General features: G+C 35.3%; 1 protein-coding gene across 1 annotated transcript in view; it reads right to left on the bottom strand.

The window, feature by feature from the left end:
• Positions 1–13,173: 13,173 nt before the first annotated feature.
• Positions 13,174–17,856, bottom strand: part of ANOS1 (anosmin 1) — a 133,925-nt gene continuing 129,242 nt past the window's right edge. Inside the window, exon 14 of the mRNA XM_048928523.1 lies at positions 13,174–17,578. Within this exon, the coding sequence (XP_048784480.1) occupies positions 17,520–17,578 (59 nt within the window). The 3' untranslated portion in view covers positions 13,174–17,519. The remainder of the gene's footprint in view (positions 17,579–17,856) is intronic.

The following is a 17,856-nucleotide window of genomic DNA, read 5'->3' as shown; positions in this document are numbered from 1 at the left end:
GAAACCTTCCTGAATTCCTCTTAATTTAGTGGAATATTCTGCTGCAACAGGTTGTCTAATCCTGTTAAATCAACAAGAAAGAAACTGTTTATTATTCATGTTTCATTTGAATTTAAGATTATCTACAGAAATAGAGTTGCACTGAGTCTGTATGAAGGGTGACCTGCAGTGTTTTATGTGCACTGTCCTCTCCATGAGAGTGGGAACATTTCTATAGCCCTTCTGTCCAGGTTGCCTTCCTTAATTCAAGTCTGTAGAGGAGGAGGAAGGACCAGATAGTATCTTCAGACATTGGATGTCAGCGGCAGTCAAAACATCCATCAATTTATACATGTTAGATATAATTGATGGGACAAAATATGATTGAAGTAACAGTTTATTGATCCACATTACTGGTTTCTTTTCTTTTTCTCCACAGAAGATTTATATCCTGAAAGAAGAAATTGTAATCCTACACCGTTAAAAAATAGAAAAAAACATGGGTTTATACTTCCTTTTCAAATGATCGCTAGCAAGTCTCCTTACAATTAAATTTTTGTAAATGATAAAAGTATCTGTCGTTGGTCTGTTGATTTCAGTCTTTGGTTCAGCGTTAACTAACATCTAGTGATTTTTTAAAGTAGAATTTATTTGTTTATGAATAGGATTACTTATGAATGTAAGAAATACGCCTAGACATTTTGTTTACATGTGTAAAAATGATTTTTGAAACTTATGAAAAATTTCAAACAAACCTTTAGTCTAGTAATATTGCACACACAGAATGCCAGTGCATTAGAAATACAGACAAAACTCAATTAAAATAAGCCACAATGCTCATGGCAATTTCTTCTTTAGATTTCTATTTCCCACTGTGAACCTTTTATAGACAAGTATTCTACATTCAGTGAAGCCAAAAAGACTTATTTTGTAACTAATAGGATAGACCTTTTCAGTTTTAACAGCAGCGTGCTTATAGAAAAAGACTCTACCTAAAAGAAATTAGAAGCATTGTTGTATTAGTAGTACAGTATTATTTGAATTGTATAATACTTCATGTATTTTCCAAAGCAGTATAATAATATATACAGAGTTGGACATAAAACTTCCATGTAGAATGAAAACATATGCAACTGGATAACTAGACAGAGTGTACCCTCATCAAGTTTGCTGATGACTCAAAACAAGGAGGAGAGGCTGATATTCAGAAGGGTTATGCTGCTATCCAGATGGACCTGGCCAGGCTGGAAAGTGGGCTGGCAGCAACCTTGTGACGTTCAGCAAAGGGAAATACAAAGTCCTGTACATAAGGAGAAACAACTGCAAACCCCAGTACATGCTGTAAGCTGCCCACCAGGGAAGTATTGTGGCACAAAAGGACATTGAGGACACAGTGGACACAAAGTGGAATTTAAGTCAGCACTGTGCCCACAAAGAAAGTACCCTTGGCAGCAGTAGACAGAGCATTTCCATCAGGTAGTGGAATACGAAATTTGATACAAAGATACAAAATTTGAATTTCCTTTCCACAATCAGAAACCTTTGATAACTTCAATTTTTTCTTCTGTAATATTTTCTATTTTATTTACTATTTATAAGACTTTTAAAGTATTAGAAAACAGTAGGTTTTTATTTTTATTTTTTTTTAATAACAGTAAAAGAAGATCACAACTATTCATGAACTTTGAATATTTAAAAGAAAATTAAACAAAGTTACTTCTTAGTTTTCAAAGACTCTACCAGGTAAGTAAAAGCCTCCCACTCTAATAAACCTCTGAAAAACTCAGACCAGGAGGTTTTTTTCAAATATTCTGCATGATGGCATTACAGGGTACCTCAGACAGGAGACTGTCTACATCCCTGTTACTTTCCACTATTTCACCATTTCTTCATCACCACTCAGCTGGAAGAAGGGAAAGCCTTTCTTGGAGTCTAGGTCTTCTGCCACTGTAACCAGCATCAATATACACCCTTTGAAGCAGAGTACTTAATGGCACTTCTTGGGGATTTTGTCACTGTCCACTCAGCTTGTTCTGCAACTACCCAGTCACCCAGCTCTCATGAAGACAGGGCTTTCTCCTATAGGAATAAAGTAGGATCCAGATCCTCATATACTGAAAGTAGACTGAGACCTTTAAATATCTATGTGCTTGAAGGCAAAATGAATTGTGGTTAGGACAGAAGTTTATTTCAAGGTCTCTTAAACACTGGAATATTTCTTCAGGGGTGGTTTTCCATTGCTTCATCGTCCTCACAATTGCACAGCAGTCTTCAAATGCTAAAATTTGAGTCCATTACTTATTCATCATGTTGCTTCTCGCAGCAGAACATTTCTAAATAGTTGAAAGTAAATAACAGTTTTTGGTCTTTCTTTTCTGTAAACTACAATACTCCAGAAGTTCTTCATTCTTTTACCGTAGCTCATGTTTTCTGACCTCTGATAATCCTCACTGATTTTTAAGTTTTCCACAATCTTTCTTAAAGTGAGGCTCATTCTTGAAATAGTACTCCCACTGAAACACTTTCAAGTAGAAGGAAAATTATTTTAATGTTGAATGCCACATTCTTGTCTAAGTAGTTCAGGATACTTTTCCTTTTTTTTCCTCTGAAACAATGCAATATTTTTGGCTTGTAAGCAACTGGTGATCAACCCATGAATTCAAGTCTCTTAGATGACTACTAATTTTTCCCCAGCCCGTACTGTTTAGCAGATTATTCTTGCTCTAGCAAAGTGCTCTCTGATTATGCCTATCATAGCACACCTTTTAAAATAGGCATTAATTTGAGATGACTCCAAATTCCATTTGTTGATACGAATTTTCTTTATCATGTCTGTAAATCTGACGAGAATACTTCTTTTTCATTGTCCAGAATATTCATGGTAACAGTACATAATCCTGGACAGAAAAAGGCGTCTCCGAAGTACATTAGTAGATAAATTCTTCAGTATTGGCTTGTACCTTTATTACTTTTTAAATATGTTTCTGCAGCAAAGTCTGCATATGCTTTAATATTATTATCTGAATATATTTCTAATTTAATCCTAAGAGACACAAAGTTAAAAACCTTGCTAAAATCAAGATATGGAAAAATATTATTCTTTTCAGCATAAAGATTTGCTACTGTACTATATGATGAAATTGTGCATTGTTTGGCCTTTGCTAATTCATATTGAGCAATATTTATCTCCTTGAATTAACTTCTAAGTTCTTACAGGTTGGACTTTGATTATTTTTTTCCATCTTTTGCTAGATTTACTTCCTTTATAATTCTGCCTATCTATTTTAGTCCTGCATCTATACTGGTTTGCACTCAGAGAATATACTTTCTGATATATCAATTAGATTGTTTTAATTTAGTCCAGTTGCAAGTACATTTGATGTTTTTTCTCTAATAGACTCCACCTTCTGACTCCTTTAGCCCATCCTTCTGCAGAATGTTGCCTTCTAAACGTATACATGGTAAAACTAGCACATTCCAAAAGCTGGCTAGACTGCCTGGATGGACTTCATATAATCCTACTTTAAGTACCCCTGTGCTTCAACATCTGAGTTTTTAATTTGACATTCTCTATATTAAAATGTATAAAAAATAACATAGATCATTTTAATTCAGTTAAACAGACTTCAGCAACTTTGTTTCAACTTACTAGAGAATAGCCAGTGCAGATACAGATGTTCTCTCTTTAAAAAGCTGTTCTTAGTCGGGTGAGTTCCTACCTCATTATTCTGTATTCTTTTCCCAGATTGTGTTTGAGAAGCAAGTGATGACCAAGTAATTACTGTATTACCATGAAGTCCTACTTGGATTATTCTGATTTCCATGACCAAGACTGTGATATTGGCCATCTTCTTTAGTTGTTTAATTCTTATCAGTGTGAATAGAGGTCTGGAAACTTCTGGAAACTTTATGCTTTTCCATAATTTAGATCTCTGAATAGAAGTTAGCATCCCTCACATTTAAAAATTTTTTCAAGCTTATTTTATTCCCCTCCCCCCCCCCCCCCCCCCCGCTTGCCTTTTCTAATCAAGCTATGTCCTTCAATATTAACGCTGTGACATGTGAATCACCTGACAAGTTTTAATCAAGCAAATGACAACTGAAGCAAAATGTTGACCAAGTAATATAACCTTCAGTTCCTCCTACTTACTTCCTTCAGAATCTAAGATACTTGATGGTCCAACCCACCATTCTGTTTGTCCCTCCTCTGACCTTATGGTCCCTCCTCTAACCTTATGCCTATATTCTTGCCAATATTCAGCCATTTGTTCAGGACAGAACAGTTTATACTGATCTGATGATTTTGTGGGGTTATTTTTGTTGGTTTTTTTGGTTGTTGTGTTGTTAAACTGTCTCTATAAATTACTAAATTAGTGAGAGAGAGAGATGCAGTTACTATTTGTGCTGAGGGGTTTATGGAACGTTATCCCATGGTCAAGGCAGCTGACATTCTGCTGGCAGCACCATCTGCTCACTCGCGTATTTATCTCCATGTCACATCTGTCCCTGAGCCTTGACCTTTGATCAGCAGAACTGCAAAAAAGCCACCTGAGCTCCTGACCCTTTCACCCTCCCATTCACAGAGATTTACAGTAGCTTTTAATCTTTGTAAACTCATTCCCAGTAGCTTTATTAACACCCACATGGAACACGAGCGCAGAGTAGTGTTCAGTGGGCTGGAGAAGCCTTGGCAACTTTTCAGTAACACCCAGCATTTGCGATCCTTGAAGACCACATAACCTCCCAGAATGTCAAATCTTGTCAACAGATGGGTCTCACTGTCACTCTTATCAACACTGTCATTGACAAATCTTATAATCTTCTCCCAAATTGATGTTACTTGCTGCTTTTATGCAACCTAATCCTTTAAAATCTTCATGAGAATTTCACATTCTTCTCTTCCAACTTCTCTCCACTAAGTTATTGTCACTCTCGTGAAATAACAACTTTTCTGGAGAAAAAGAAAGCTCAAAAACATAGGTTCTATCTGACAAGAAAGCAGGATGCAAATTAAAATGAAACAAAACAATACAAAACCACATCTTTTTCTCTTTCTAAAGAGGGCTATAATTTTTCAAGTATGTACAAGTTAGTTTGGCAAATCCAGGGATAATTTTGCCAACCACAATTAAAAGTACAGTAGAATAAAAGAATACAAACTATTCATCGTTAGGGGTAAGTGGTTAAAGAGAAGATAAATGTCTTTAGTAATAAGCTTTTGCCTTAGCTAAACCTCTGCCTGCATTCTTGAAATACTTCCTGAAATATACTTTCATGAATAGTGCATTTTTGCAGTGGAAAGAATCAACACACACAGAATGCAGAGAACTTTCCCATAGACAAAATCATACTTGTGAGACATTTTAAGGAACACCCACTATAGTATCAAATCACTCTCTCTGTGGCATGATGATCAGCTGCTGTGAGAATGCATCTTTTCCTTTCTTTATAACAAGAATGTGGATAGCAGATATGAAAATTTTAGGGAAATCTCTTCAATAAAGCCAAATGCATAAACATTCCATGGTGCAAATTGTGACATATTATGTAATAATAGGAAGAATGTTTGCACGTCATAATAAACACTTTTAGATTCTTGGTGGGAAAAATATCCTCATTTCAAGGAAGACTAAATAAGGAAGATGACCAGCTGTAATTTTAGCTGTATGGAAGATGTCTCATAGCTCATTTATTGACTCAACTGAGAGGAAAGAATGAGATTATAAACACTGGAAAAAAGAAGCCACAAAAATTTGTGAAGGACAAAGCATCTCATAATATATGCAAGTAGAAGCAAATTAATATTGCCAGACCATCCCTATAAAAAGTAATGGTTATGTTATTCTTTGAAACAAGCACACAGAAGATAGATTCCAACCTAAGAGGAATATCATGCCCAAACAGGCAAGTCATCTGACATAAAATAGTCAGTGATCAAGAAAAGTTAAAGATATCATAAAGTTAACAGAGAACAAGGATTGCAAATTTGAGACTGAAGAAAACACAGCAGAGGGTTTAGTAATTGGAGTCTTAAAAACATGTTGCAGATAATAGCTGAACTTTCTCCTAAATGAGTGATGTTGAAGCATGACTGTTCTGCTCAGGTAAAATTCAGGATATTCAGCAAAAATATTCAGGTAGCAGTTGTCAAGAGCAAGAAAAGGGAAAATTGCTGGAAGAACAAGGAAGCCCATAAAGATGTCTTTTAGAGGAGTGGATTTCCCATGCCAGAATTCTGGCTGTTAGGGACAAGGCAGAACAAAACAGAGGAGAATGGCTCAGACAACGGATGTATACCCAAGATGTAAAAGTAAAATCAGAAGGATTGTCAATCAAATAGAAAGAATAAGGGAGATCACACAACCAAGGGTGAGTTCTGCATGTATCCTAGGATATGTTTTCAAAGTCAAACATGATGAGCAGGTTGAGCTTGTTAATCTCAAATCTGGCAGGGATACTATTAAATTTAAAATGGATTTAAGGGCAGAGGTGAACGTGGATTGTAAGGAGAGTTTACAAGAGATGATCCTTGGAACCAGATGGAGCAGTTGGAGATAGTGCTCAATAGCCCTGGGGACTTGCAAGTTGCCTTGTTAAGCACAAAGTCTACCTTTGCCACAAAGGGAAGGCACACACGTTGGACAAAACCAGCATTAATAGGATTCCAAACACTAAAACCCCTAACTAAATCATGCATTCGAAAGGAGATTAAAAATAAGTGGAAGAAGCTTTGCCTAAATTTGGCAATAATGCCATAAAATCAGTGTGGAATTAAATGAAATAAGACCTTGCTTTATGCCTTTTGCTTATGCATTTTTGCCAGTCTTGCTGCTCATATAGAAGGAAGACTAAACATGGCAGAACAGAAGTAGCAGCCATTGTTAATCTGACAGTGCAGTGTATTTTTATAGTGTGCACAGCCATCATCACTGAGGGAAGCCATACGTGCATTTTTAAGTACATTAACGTGTTGAGGGCAACAAAGTGCTAATAAACAAGTGTAGTCTTCCAAGATGTTCAGCCTTGCTAAAATGCTGAAACAAACAGATTCACAGTATTGTGCAGTTGTTTGTTTTTTACTCCCTTGACACGCTGAAAAAGTTTTGTGAATTGATGCTGTAAACTTTACAGAAATGTTCTTACCAACAACCTCTGACTGATTTAGCCACTTTTTTTTTTTTTTTTTTTACTTTTCTATCATTTCTAGGAATGGCTAAGTAACATGTAAGTGAAAAATAAGGATTTTTGTATAGTATTCTTTAATCATTTTTACCTTCATCTCACTAAAATATTATCGTCTTTTTGATCTTTTCTTCCAATAGTGGCTTTTCAAATTCTTTTTCTTTTTTTTTTTTTTTCCATTTTATGAATCTGATCATTTAAGAGAAAGCAAAGCTTTACTTTACCATTCTACTCGAAGAACAATAGCAACCCACCAGAGAATGGAAGAGTTTGTTTCTGTTCTTCCTGGTGCACTGGCTCCAAGGCAGTACCCTAGCTCTTGAATTTGCTGCAGACTAACAGTACCTGGACACAAAGAACAGCCAAGATGCACAGCATAGAGAAATACAGGGAGAACAGTGTTCACATCTGACCTCCTTTTATTTCTGGTACATAAATTGTGGTGGGTTGTACTTGCCAGTCTTCATCCTCTCCTTCAAAAGTCCTTAAGAAATTCCTTACACTTTATTTTCTTACCTGTGGGTGTGAGTTCATTTAAAGAGTGACCATTTTTTCTTGATTCTGACTTACAATGAAGTAACTATATAAGGAGACTGGCACATTTTATTTCATCTATAAGAATTTCAATGCTTCTGCATTTAAGATGATTGTAACATATGCTTCACAATGTCTGGAAATGGCTCTTTCAACTGGAATACAGCAATTCATACATTTGTATTCATATTTAGGATACAATACTGATTGATTTCAGAATTCTAAGCTCCAGGATATGCTATATTTCTAAAAGCCAAAACAGCACCCCTTTCATTTGTTTGAGGCTGACTAATTCATTAGGCAAAACAGGAAGCTGATCATTTTGCAGAAATCCTTTGCCTACATCAGTTTCCCCACAGTTTGGACAAGATTTAGCATAAAGTCTGTGGGTATCTTCATTGTCTGTCTCTTTCTGAACACAAATTACCTCTTATTTTTATAGAAACAGAACAAAGCTTTTGCTTGAGCATGTAAGGCTCTTGATTTCAACCATGATGTGCAATACGCCTCCAACTGGGCTTAAGTCCTGAATTTAGGAAGATTGTCCTTATCTTCTGACCTGTTGCAGCTTCTTGGTATCTCAGAACCTTATTACTGTATGTGCTCTCATAGTGTATACAAGCAGAGATCACTCATTTATAGTCACTGCTAAAAACGCCATGGCAAATCCTGCTTCTTGTTCTCACCAGTGAAGACTCCTTTCCTCTATCCAGTTGAAAAGTTAGGTCTTTTCTGTGTGTAGTGCTAGGATGTGCCTTTTCCATTTTGTCTTCATTTATTCAGTTCTGCAGATCTGACACAGTCCCTCTCCTTTCAGCAACAGCTTGACAGTGAAAAGCTCACAGAGCTATCTCTCTAACTATTGATAATCAAGTGACCATCTGGAATGGAGTAGACCACAGACCCATGTGTGTCTGTGTCATTCACAAGTGAAGATTTGTTTAGGGCAGCTCAGTGTTAATTTACCTAAGTGCATAGCAGTCCAATAGAAAAAAAAGTCAGTAGTTCATGTGTTCCCCACAGTGGTGGAAAAGACTAGGGGATTCCAGGGTATGCTTCCACCACACAAATCTAATCCCCATGTCTCAAACCTTTTTTTGGACACTCGTCATCATGGAAGAGCTGCAACCTGCAAAGATGGTACCAGCAAAAAACACTGAAGCCTAATCAGAGCAGCAGGCAGTGTTAGTCCCAGAAAGCAGTGCAGCTATGGCGATGTTTTTTGTGCTGAGGTCTCAGTTTCTATTCTGTATCTGCAGATGTCTGGTCTAACAAAGCAAACTGAAGTATTTCTACCAGACTTCAGCAAGCCAAATCTCAATGGAAGTATGTTTGTGGTGGATTTCAGCGTGAAGCTCTTTGCACCAGTTGTCTTTGCAGCTGGTCCACCCTCACCTAGTCTCCTCAGAGGGAGCATATTGGAGGTGTGAGCTGCTCCTCTCTGCCAACACTGTGGGCACAGAAGCTCAGGATCATTTTGCTTCAATAGCAGGGGCATCTGCTGACCAACATGGCTCTCCTGCTCAATTTGCTCCTTCTTTTGTTCATGTTGTGCTTATGCAGTCAGCTATATGCCCTTCCTTTTAGGATAAGCAGACATTTACATGCTGAATCCTTTCCCTCCTGTTCACCTTACGCTTCTGTGATGGGAAAGGGGACTTTCCAAAGCATATGTACTGAACACACTCCTTTATTTTTTCAGACATGCAGATGATGGTTTCTTCTCCATCTGCCCTCTCCAGTCACAGGGGTTTCAATACCTGTGGCACCGGCAGAGCCAGTCAGGTGCCAGCCATGTTCTGCCAAAGCCACAACAGCTGGTCGGCTGAGCTCAGTCATTTCACAGCCCCTGGAAGTCTCAAAGCTTGTACTCTCCTATGGGTGAAGTGGTAGCTGAACAGAGGATTCAAGGCACCAACCCACACCACACCAAGAATAAAATAAATGGACCATAGCCATTGTCAATAACAAATTATTTGACGTTAATATGGTAAATTAACACTTAAGTCCATTTCATAAGCTAAGCAATCAGGGTGAATTCTCTACAAATCTGGCTAATTAACTTTGCTTCTAAAGATTTCTGAAGTAACTGATGTCTGACAAAATGAAGATAGATCAAGAAGCTGTTGGTTTCATTTTCTGCAGGCTTTGAATTTCCCAGGGCTTCATCACAAATCTACTGAGAACAAAAGCAGCTATATTATTGTTTTTCAAAAGAATATTTCCCCCCTTTTTTTTCTTCTTTCAAACAGAATTGTTTATGACGTGGTTCTCCAAGTGCCATTTCCTTGAAAATTAAGACTTCACTATTTGCATCACTGTTATTTCACATGTAATTAGTAAGAGGGGATCTCCATCTTTTGTAATATTCAAAACATGACAGGACAAAGCCCTAAGCAACTTGTCTTCTGTGAATGATATAGAACGTAATAAATTATTCTGGAGATTTTGAGATTAGCTGAGATAGGAGAAAAAATTCCCTAGACAAATTCTGAGAATAACTACCAAAAGCACTGACTATATGATTCTCTTAATTGCTTCCCAATACCAGTATATACTGTTTCCAAAAACGAATATTTTTTCAGTCAAAGGTTGAATTTCAGGAAGTGAGAGAATCCCAAGCTGAAGTGTTCACCCAATTGAACTACATTTTATATGCAAGTTTGTTGGTGAGTGATATCAACGATATTAAATATATTGTAAACTTAATGAAATAAAGGGATGATTTTTCTTGTTATTAGTTCCATGTACTTTATGAAGTTTACAAAACCACCTTCGTGATTGTTAGACAGAACATGTGGTATCATCTTATGCTTTTAAGGTAATCAGTACACTCTTAGGGGAGGAGAAGAATTTCAGCTTTGTCAGCTTTGTACTTTTTGATATTATCCAGGCTCAGAAGTTCATGCTGTTTCTTCTGTATCTCTCTCTATGCCTCTGGAATTCATCTACAATTCCTGTTTTCCAGATTAATTGGAAGTGATGTATTTAGCTAACTTGAAAATAATTTATTGTCTTAGCAGCATTTATTAATCAGTAAAGTTGATTGATATCTATCAATTGAACTTGCTTGTTTGATAGCTACCATTTCCTGTGGCTAGCATGTCTTTTATTTAAATAGACATTAAAATACAGTTTCTCCATAAGTATATGATGTAGATAGTAATTTAAATGAGATACAGATACATTTTATATCTAAAAATAGCATTACTTTGTTGACAAGGGTCACTTTATTGAAATCATCTCTAAATACATGATTACATATATTATTTCAATGATTTTATTTATTGAAAAAATATCACAAACCTCAACCTTCATAGCAACGTACAGTGAAGAGAAACATGCTACAAATATAACCTCTACAACCAAGGTAAATAAATGAGACACATTCTTAAAATGAACATACAACAAAAGAAATAAACAGTGATCCCTTATAATACTCCTTTCCCCCTCCCCCCAAAAGATACTGACATAAAAAAATGTGAGAAACTAATACAGTCCTCAGATAAGTGGAAAAACACAGAAGCATTCTCTGGTGCATCATTAGACTTCTAAGCTACTGTGTATACCTAGCAATTCAGCCACTCATCAGCCATTAAATTGCATCTTTTGTGATATTAGAAAAATCTCTGGATTCCAGTCAAAGCAAGGAGAATGAATGTGGATTGTCTTCAGTATGATTCAATGAACATCAAACAAAAAGCACAGTTGTCCCTGAGGGTTCTACGAGCATCAACCCACAAGCTTTGTTTTACTGATGGTGACTTGTTGGTTTTTGTTTTTTTCCCTTTGCTTTCTTTTTTTCTTGTATATTCCAGTCTTACGAGTTACAGCCTAATTGATGTTGGTGTGCAGATGTGCTTTCTGAAAATCTGAAATATAAATATTTCAAGCTAGCATTGCAGCTCATCTTGGAAAGTAAATTTAAAAGATTTTTTTGAGTGCTTGTAGATAACTGATAATACTGAAAATTGGACATCTGCAAAGGAGCAAATATACAAGATCATTTATATTCTTTTTTTTTTTTGGAGGTGGGAAGCGATGGAGTGTGGGAAGGAGGAGGATTGATGATCACCTCTTCCACCTCTCACTTAGGTAGAAGTGACAGAGTGGAAATTACAGCTCATCACTCTACATCTAGTAACAGTTATGCAGTCTGAACTGTTTAAATCAGGCAATAATAAAATTATAAAAGTGTGAAAAATGTGTCGGGTTGGCTGATCAGTACTAACCATACTAACCATCAAATCTGGAGTTAAACATTGACAAATTTGAACCTGTTACAAATACGTGACTGGACAGTTTGTGAAAAAGACAAGCAAGTTCTATTTGAGGTACAAATATCTTTGCACACAAATAGAAAGGGATACTTGTGTTCAACGTGTTTGCCCAACTCTTAAAAAAATGGCAATCTAGTAATTCTCAAATTGATCTTCTTTTGAGAAGAAAGAGGTCTCCTTTGAAGCTTATTATTAAATAACGTGAATTAATCACCGTCCCAGGTGATGAAGTGGGTAGAACTAGCATTCATAAATTCTTCAGTTTATGAGCCACACAGCACCCAGTAAATGCTTACAGCAAGGCGTTTATTAAATATTAATCTCTACTCCAACCAGCGCCTTCAGGAGAAGCAGAAAAGATATTATGCACAATCCAAAGGAGGACAGAGCTATTTGCTTGTGTTGAACCATATCCCCTTCAAGCCTGCACTGGCTGTATTTCAAAGCCAAGCTCTCAATGTTCTCCCCAGTGCTTTCTTTCACCCTGACAGGTGCTGCATTGTTGCTGGCAGGCTAACAGACAGTGTTTTGGCTCAAGGCCTTCCTCAAGGAGGCTGGCATATATCCATATGACGACAATACAACACCTGTAATAAGAAAACAGAAGTACAAGGGATTTATTTATTTATTTTGGTACCATGAAGAGCTTTCATTGTATAATCTTTTTCCATAAATGGACTTTTTGGATGACGGAGCATGTTCTGGTTTTAGATGCAAAATAGCAAAGTTGCACTGAAACACAAGACACAAAACTCCAAACTAAAAGGATCATTACTGCCCAATATATACAAAATTTGCTTTATTTAATATGATTGATATCAGGCAGTCATTGTCTCTCCTAAGTCGGTGTTGAATAGAATATTCACATGAAGCTATGGAAGGAAAAACAAAAGTGGATATTTGGAATTACAGTATACAGAACACTTCATCTACCTATCATCACATCTGACCTACATACTGTGATATATCATATAACTCCTGTGAAGGTTTACTGTGCCATAATGGCAGATGTCATGGGAATAATCCTAGTTGAAGAGAAATTTAAATATAAGGAGTTTTCAAAACACTATTTATATGTAAAACAAAAGGAAAAAAAAAAAAAAAAAAGCAACAAAAAACCAAAACAGTTCTTCTAGTGAGAAAGCAATATCTGGAAATATTAATAACCAAAAAAATCACATCTGAGAATGACAGCAGATCTGTGACTAGTTGAAACACTTAAATGCTGTAGTAAGATACACATTTTCATTCATTAAAAATATGTAATATAAATCAAGTGATAATGTATTGTTAAATAGAAAATCTGGAGTATGCACAAATTTCACCATGATTTTGAATTATGGAAATCTTGACTTGCAGGTCCAGGCCACTATCACTGATCTAGCAACATTTTAATTATTTTAAGACAGTATCACAAAGGTTGAAGAAAAATTCACTCTGGGCGAGTCCATTAAAACAGAGCAACTGTAGGTGTTTGATTGTGTCTTGTGTCTGTTTCTTTATTTCAGTAATTACTTTTCAACAAAAAATCTCAAATTATATCTAAGTTATAACTTTCTAAAGAAAACAAAATATAGTAGCAAACAGGGAATATAAAATATTGTGACTTCATGTACAATGAAATGTAGATGTACCAATACTAGTATGATTTTTAATAGATGACTCTATATCTCCATAATAAATAAAAAAAAAGGGAAACCTGTACAGAGGAGACAATGTAGCAAGACTTCAGTGTAGGATAGTTTATTAACTAAACAGTATGTACAAACTCTAAACATGAAAATAATGCATGAAAGAAATCAGACTCTATTTACATTTAATTTTTTTTCTTTCTTTTTTTTTTTTTTTTTTAACAAATTGTTTTTACAAGAAGCATTTTTCTTTCTCTAAATAAAAGGACAGACTCATAAGACCCATTGTTTTGTATTACATACATAAATAAATACTGACTATAAATGACTGTTATAGGAACGTAATTTCTACAGCCAATTTGGGTAACAGATGAACAGTTCTGTTACCTCTACTAAAACATAATTAAGTAAAAAGGAAAAAAATTTACATATAGAGCTCTGTTAATAACTTTGTAAATTGTACCTTAGTAATATATTCAGTAGAGGTAATACAGTCGTTACATTTCATGCCCACAACTGAACAATGAGTTTTGGCATGCAAAACCATATATAATCATTAACATCTGCAGGGATTCATTTACAATTTTTTAAATAAAGGGTTTTCTTAATTATTTAAAACTACATGCAACAGCTTATTAGCATCATATTCCTGGTTACAATGCACAAGTTTGCATAACATTATTTTTAGTCATCGATGTTCACAGATACTGATCAAAAGGGTAGGACTATACCTGGCACATAGCATAAGAAAATGAATTAATAAATAAGTTAATATCACAACTACATTTACATATACACACAAAAATAAAAATTTCTATGATGTTGCAGTATACTTCCGACCCACTGACTTCTGTGCATATCAAAGTTTTCTTTTCTGTGCACCTCCCTGAATCAGGGCCTGCTTGTCTGAAACTGCATGACTTCTGTAGGAAGTGCGGGGATGAAATTATTGTCAAATAGATTTATTCAGTATTTAGGTTTCTATGCGTTTCTGCTAATATAAATGGTAAAATTCCCATTCACGTTAGCAAAGACTATTTCTTTGATTTTGTTTGTGACTGTGCCAAACATTAATGTCAATGTTAACACTGCCACACCTCAGCTCTTTCTGAAGCCACTAAGTTGAAGACGCCAAACATTTCAGAAGTCAGACCTCTTATTTATTCTTCACGTGCAGAATTCTCAATGAACACTCAAGATCTTACACATAGTAGTACAGCACAAGTTCTGCCTCACTTGATTTTCCTCTCCTCTATAAACAACTAAAAAGATATAATCAGAACATACTGTTTCTTCTCAAACAAAAATCCCCAGTGGACAAATAAAAAGTCACAAAGCAGATAGCAAAAATGGCATACAATAATTCTTTCAGAAATACGGATAAACAAAATGCATCACGAAGCCAATGGACAAATCCATTGGATTCACTGGAATCGTACATAAGAAACAATACGTTAGTGTAAAGGTGCAGAGTACCTAAAAGCATCCCAATATCTAAATTAATTCTGTATTATACAACATCATTAGAGAAAATAAATCTTTGACTAGTGAATGAAGCAGTGAATTACAAGTCTATTACTGAATTAAATGTTTAATGTGATCTAATGTAAGTTAGGACAATAACCTGTACAATTCAGCAAACAAGGCTTTATGAATTAGGCACTAGCAATTTTAAATCAGCACTGCTAAATTCAAAGAATAATTAGGAAAGCACTCATTGCTGTGAATTTAGCATCTATGCATGAGCCTCACTGATTTTTTATTTTTTATTTGGAGGATCACTTGAAAGGTGAGTTGATAAATTCATTTGTTGAAGAAAAAATAAATTTACTTCTCATTGAATCCTGTATAACTCTTAAAACAATTCTACTTTATCAACTGAGTTGTTTTTTTTTAATGGAAACAGCCTCCATATTCTTTTAAAAGTATGTTACTTCTTTTAAAAGTTGAATGTTTCAAAGAAACAGACATCAGCAAACACTAACAATTCTGATTCCTCTCAGAAGAACAAGGCTGCCACTCAGCAATTAAGACTAAGGACGTGATCACTCAGAGCTGCTAATTCCAATTTATCTCCAAGCCAGGTTTAGCATCATTGCAATAAAAACCAACATCCATGCAACATTATACTATCAATACAACATAATTTCATTAACATTAATCAAATCACTACAGAATGACTCCAGCATAACTGGAATAGATTCCGATGTAAAGATTTCGACAAAGGTTTTTAAAGAAGTCCAAAGTATTACCCTGATCCCACTTAGAACTATTCTCAGCTAACATCACAGAGATCCCTTCTATCCATACTTTACGCCCTGCACAACTTAAATGTCAAAGCAATGCTGCACACAAGTTCAATTTATACTGTTTTTTCTTTGAATAGTACACATCAAACATTTTTACCCCTCAAAAAATCTGAGACATTGGCCTTCTTTCAAAATTGAAAACAAACCTACTACCCTACAGATTTGATTAAGAATTTATCTGTTAACTTGTTAATATATTTTGAAAGAAAGGAGGTGACAGAGTGGCAGAGGAAGCAAATAAAAGCAACTCAGCATTTAATATTTTTGAATCAACTGTCAAATTCCCAAAGGATGTAGCAATAGAAATTATCTGGAAAAGTTCTTGGTCATTCATTGCATATTAAAAAAGACATCAGGGAAAACAGAAAGAGAACAAGGAAAAAAGAGTACTTCAATAGCAAATACAGAAATGCAGAAAAACTGGAATGAAAAAACTGTCAGAAATTAATTCAGTTTCTTTCTCTCCCTGTGGTATTACCCCATATGCACCCAAAATTATACATTTCGGTATTGACAAACAATGTATGATTGTTTTTTGAAGGCTCTACTGTAAGAAGTGTAATTGTTATCCTCATTTCCAGACATGTATTTCTTCTTCATGGAGCCAATACATCCTTCTTTCTGTTCAAAAGATCCATGGGGAATAGAGATTTGTGCATCAAAAGACAGAGAAGCTAAGAAGTAGCTCTACAACTACTTGAATAATAAATGTGCCTCATAATTTCCATTTTTAAAATGTTAACTGTTCAAGTTTTAGATAGAAAATTAGAATTTCTTTTCAAGATAACAACCAACATTGTAGAGATAATTTTTCTAGGATCTATAAATAAATTGTGTTAATCATCATTAATTGAAAACAATTGTATTAACTGTCATTTACTTCTTTACAGTTAATGGAGTATCAACATTTTACATGACCGTTAACTCTATTAATATAAGATCTACATGCAGAAATGTTACTTCAGAAGAGATGGTTGATTATGCACATGTACTATCATTCTCTTCTGCAGTGATGCTGCAGTTATCAAATCTTGCTTATTTAAGGGATTCTGGTTCTGGTACCTAGTTTACTTATATGTTTATTTCAGACAAATAGGTATTTTCTTCAAGAGCAAAATACACTAGGGTTTAAACTGTTGAAAGGCAGAGCTGTAAGTAAAATACATCATTTAAACATATTGACGACAACATGGCCTCTAAGTGTTCAAAAGTATGTGTACATCACAGGAAAACCTCTCACATAATAACATTGAAGCCACTAAGAGAAATAACTGTACACACTTCACTGTTCCAATCTACTTTAAACACAAAATACAAAAACATAATCAACACATTTGATTTTCTCCAACATGTTGAGTTTAACGCATTCTTCAATTTGTTGAATAATGGTGGTACTGAAATGGTACTTCTTGGATGCTTCATCCTGGCCTTGGCAGAAATAAAATTCTTCATGACTAAACTACACAAGAGTAGAAACAGATTGTACAGCATGGTAACTTCCACTGGAAAACTGGATTCTTTGCTTCTATAGATGTGCCTTTTCCTAGCCTCCATTTGGGAGCTCAGTTTTTCTCTCAGTTATTTGTATAATCATCTTAAACAGTTTAATACTTTTCTGGGGGTGGCTTGTAGTGGTGAGGATGATGTTGTTTCAGATGAGGTCCTAAACAAAAGAATAGAAGAGTATTCAGATATGAAAGCCTGAATACGTAATACAATCATTTATCAGATTTTACTGTAAAGACTTCTTGAGCCCTTCAGCTTGCAAGCCTTCAGCTTGTAAGTGAAATGTCTGTGCTGGCAATTATACACATATTGAGTCCAGACATCTTCAGTGGGACTGAAAAAGGACAAAAGGATTCAAGCAGATTAATTATGGACTGTAAATTTTGCTGGGCTTCATAATACTGACTTGTTCTTTTCCAAAAGTAATAAAATGCT

This window comes from Lagopus muta, chromosome 1 (assembly GCF_023343835.1).
Source record: "Lagopus muta isolate bLagMut1 chromosome 1, bLagMut1 primary, whole genome shotgun sequence".
In the NCBI taxonomy this organism is placed as follows: domain Eukaryota; kingdom Metazoa; phylum Chordata; class Aves; order Galliformes; family Phasianidae; genus Lagopus; species Lagopus muta.
The sequence above is the reverse complement of the archived record's forward strand: the minus strand, read 5'-3'. Positions and strand labels throughout refer to the sequence as shown.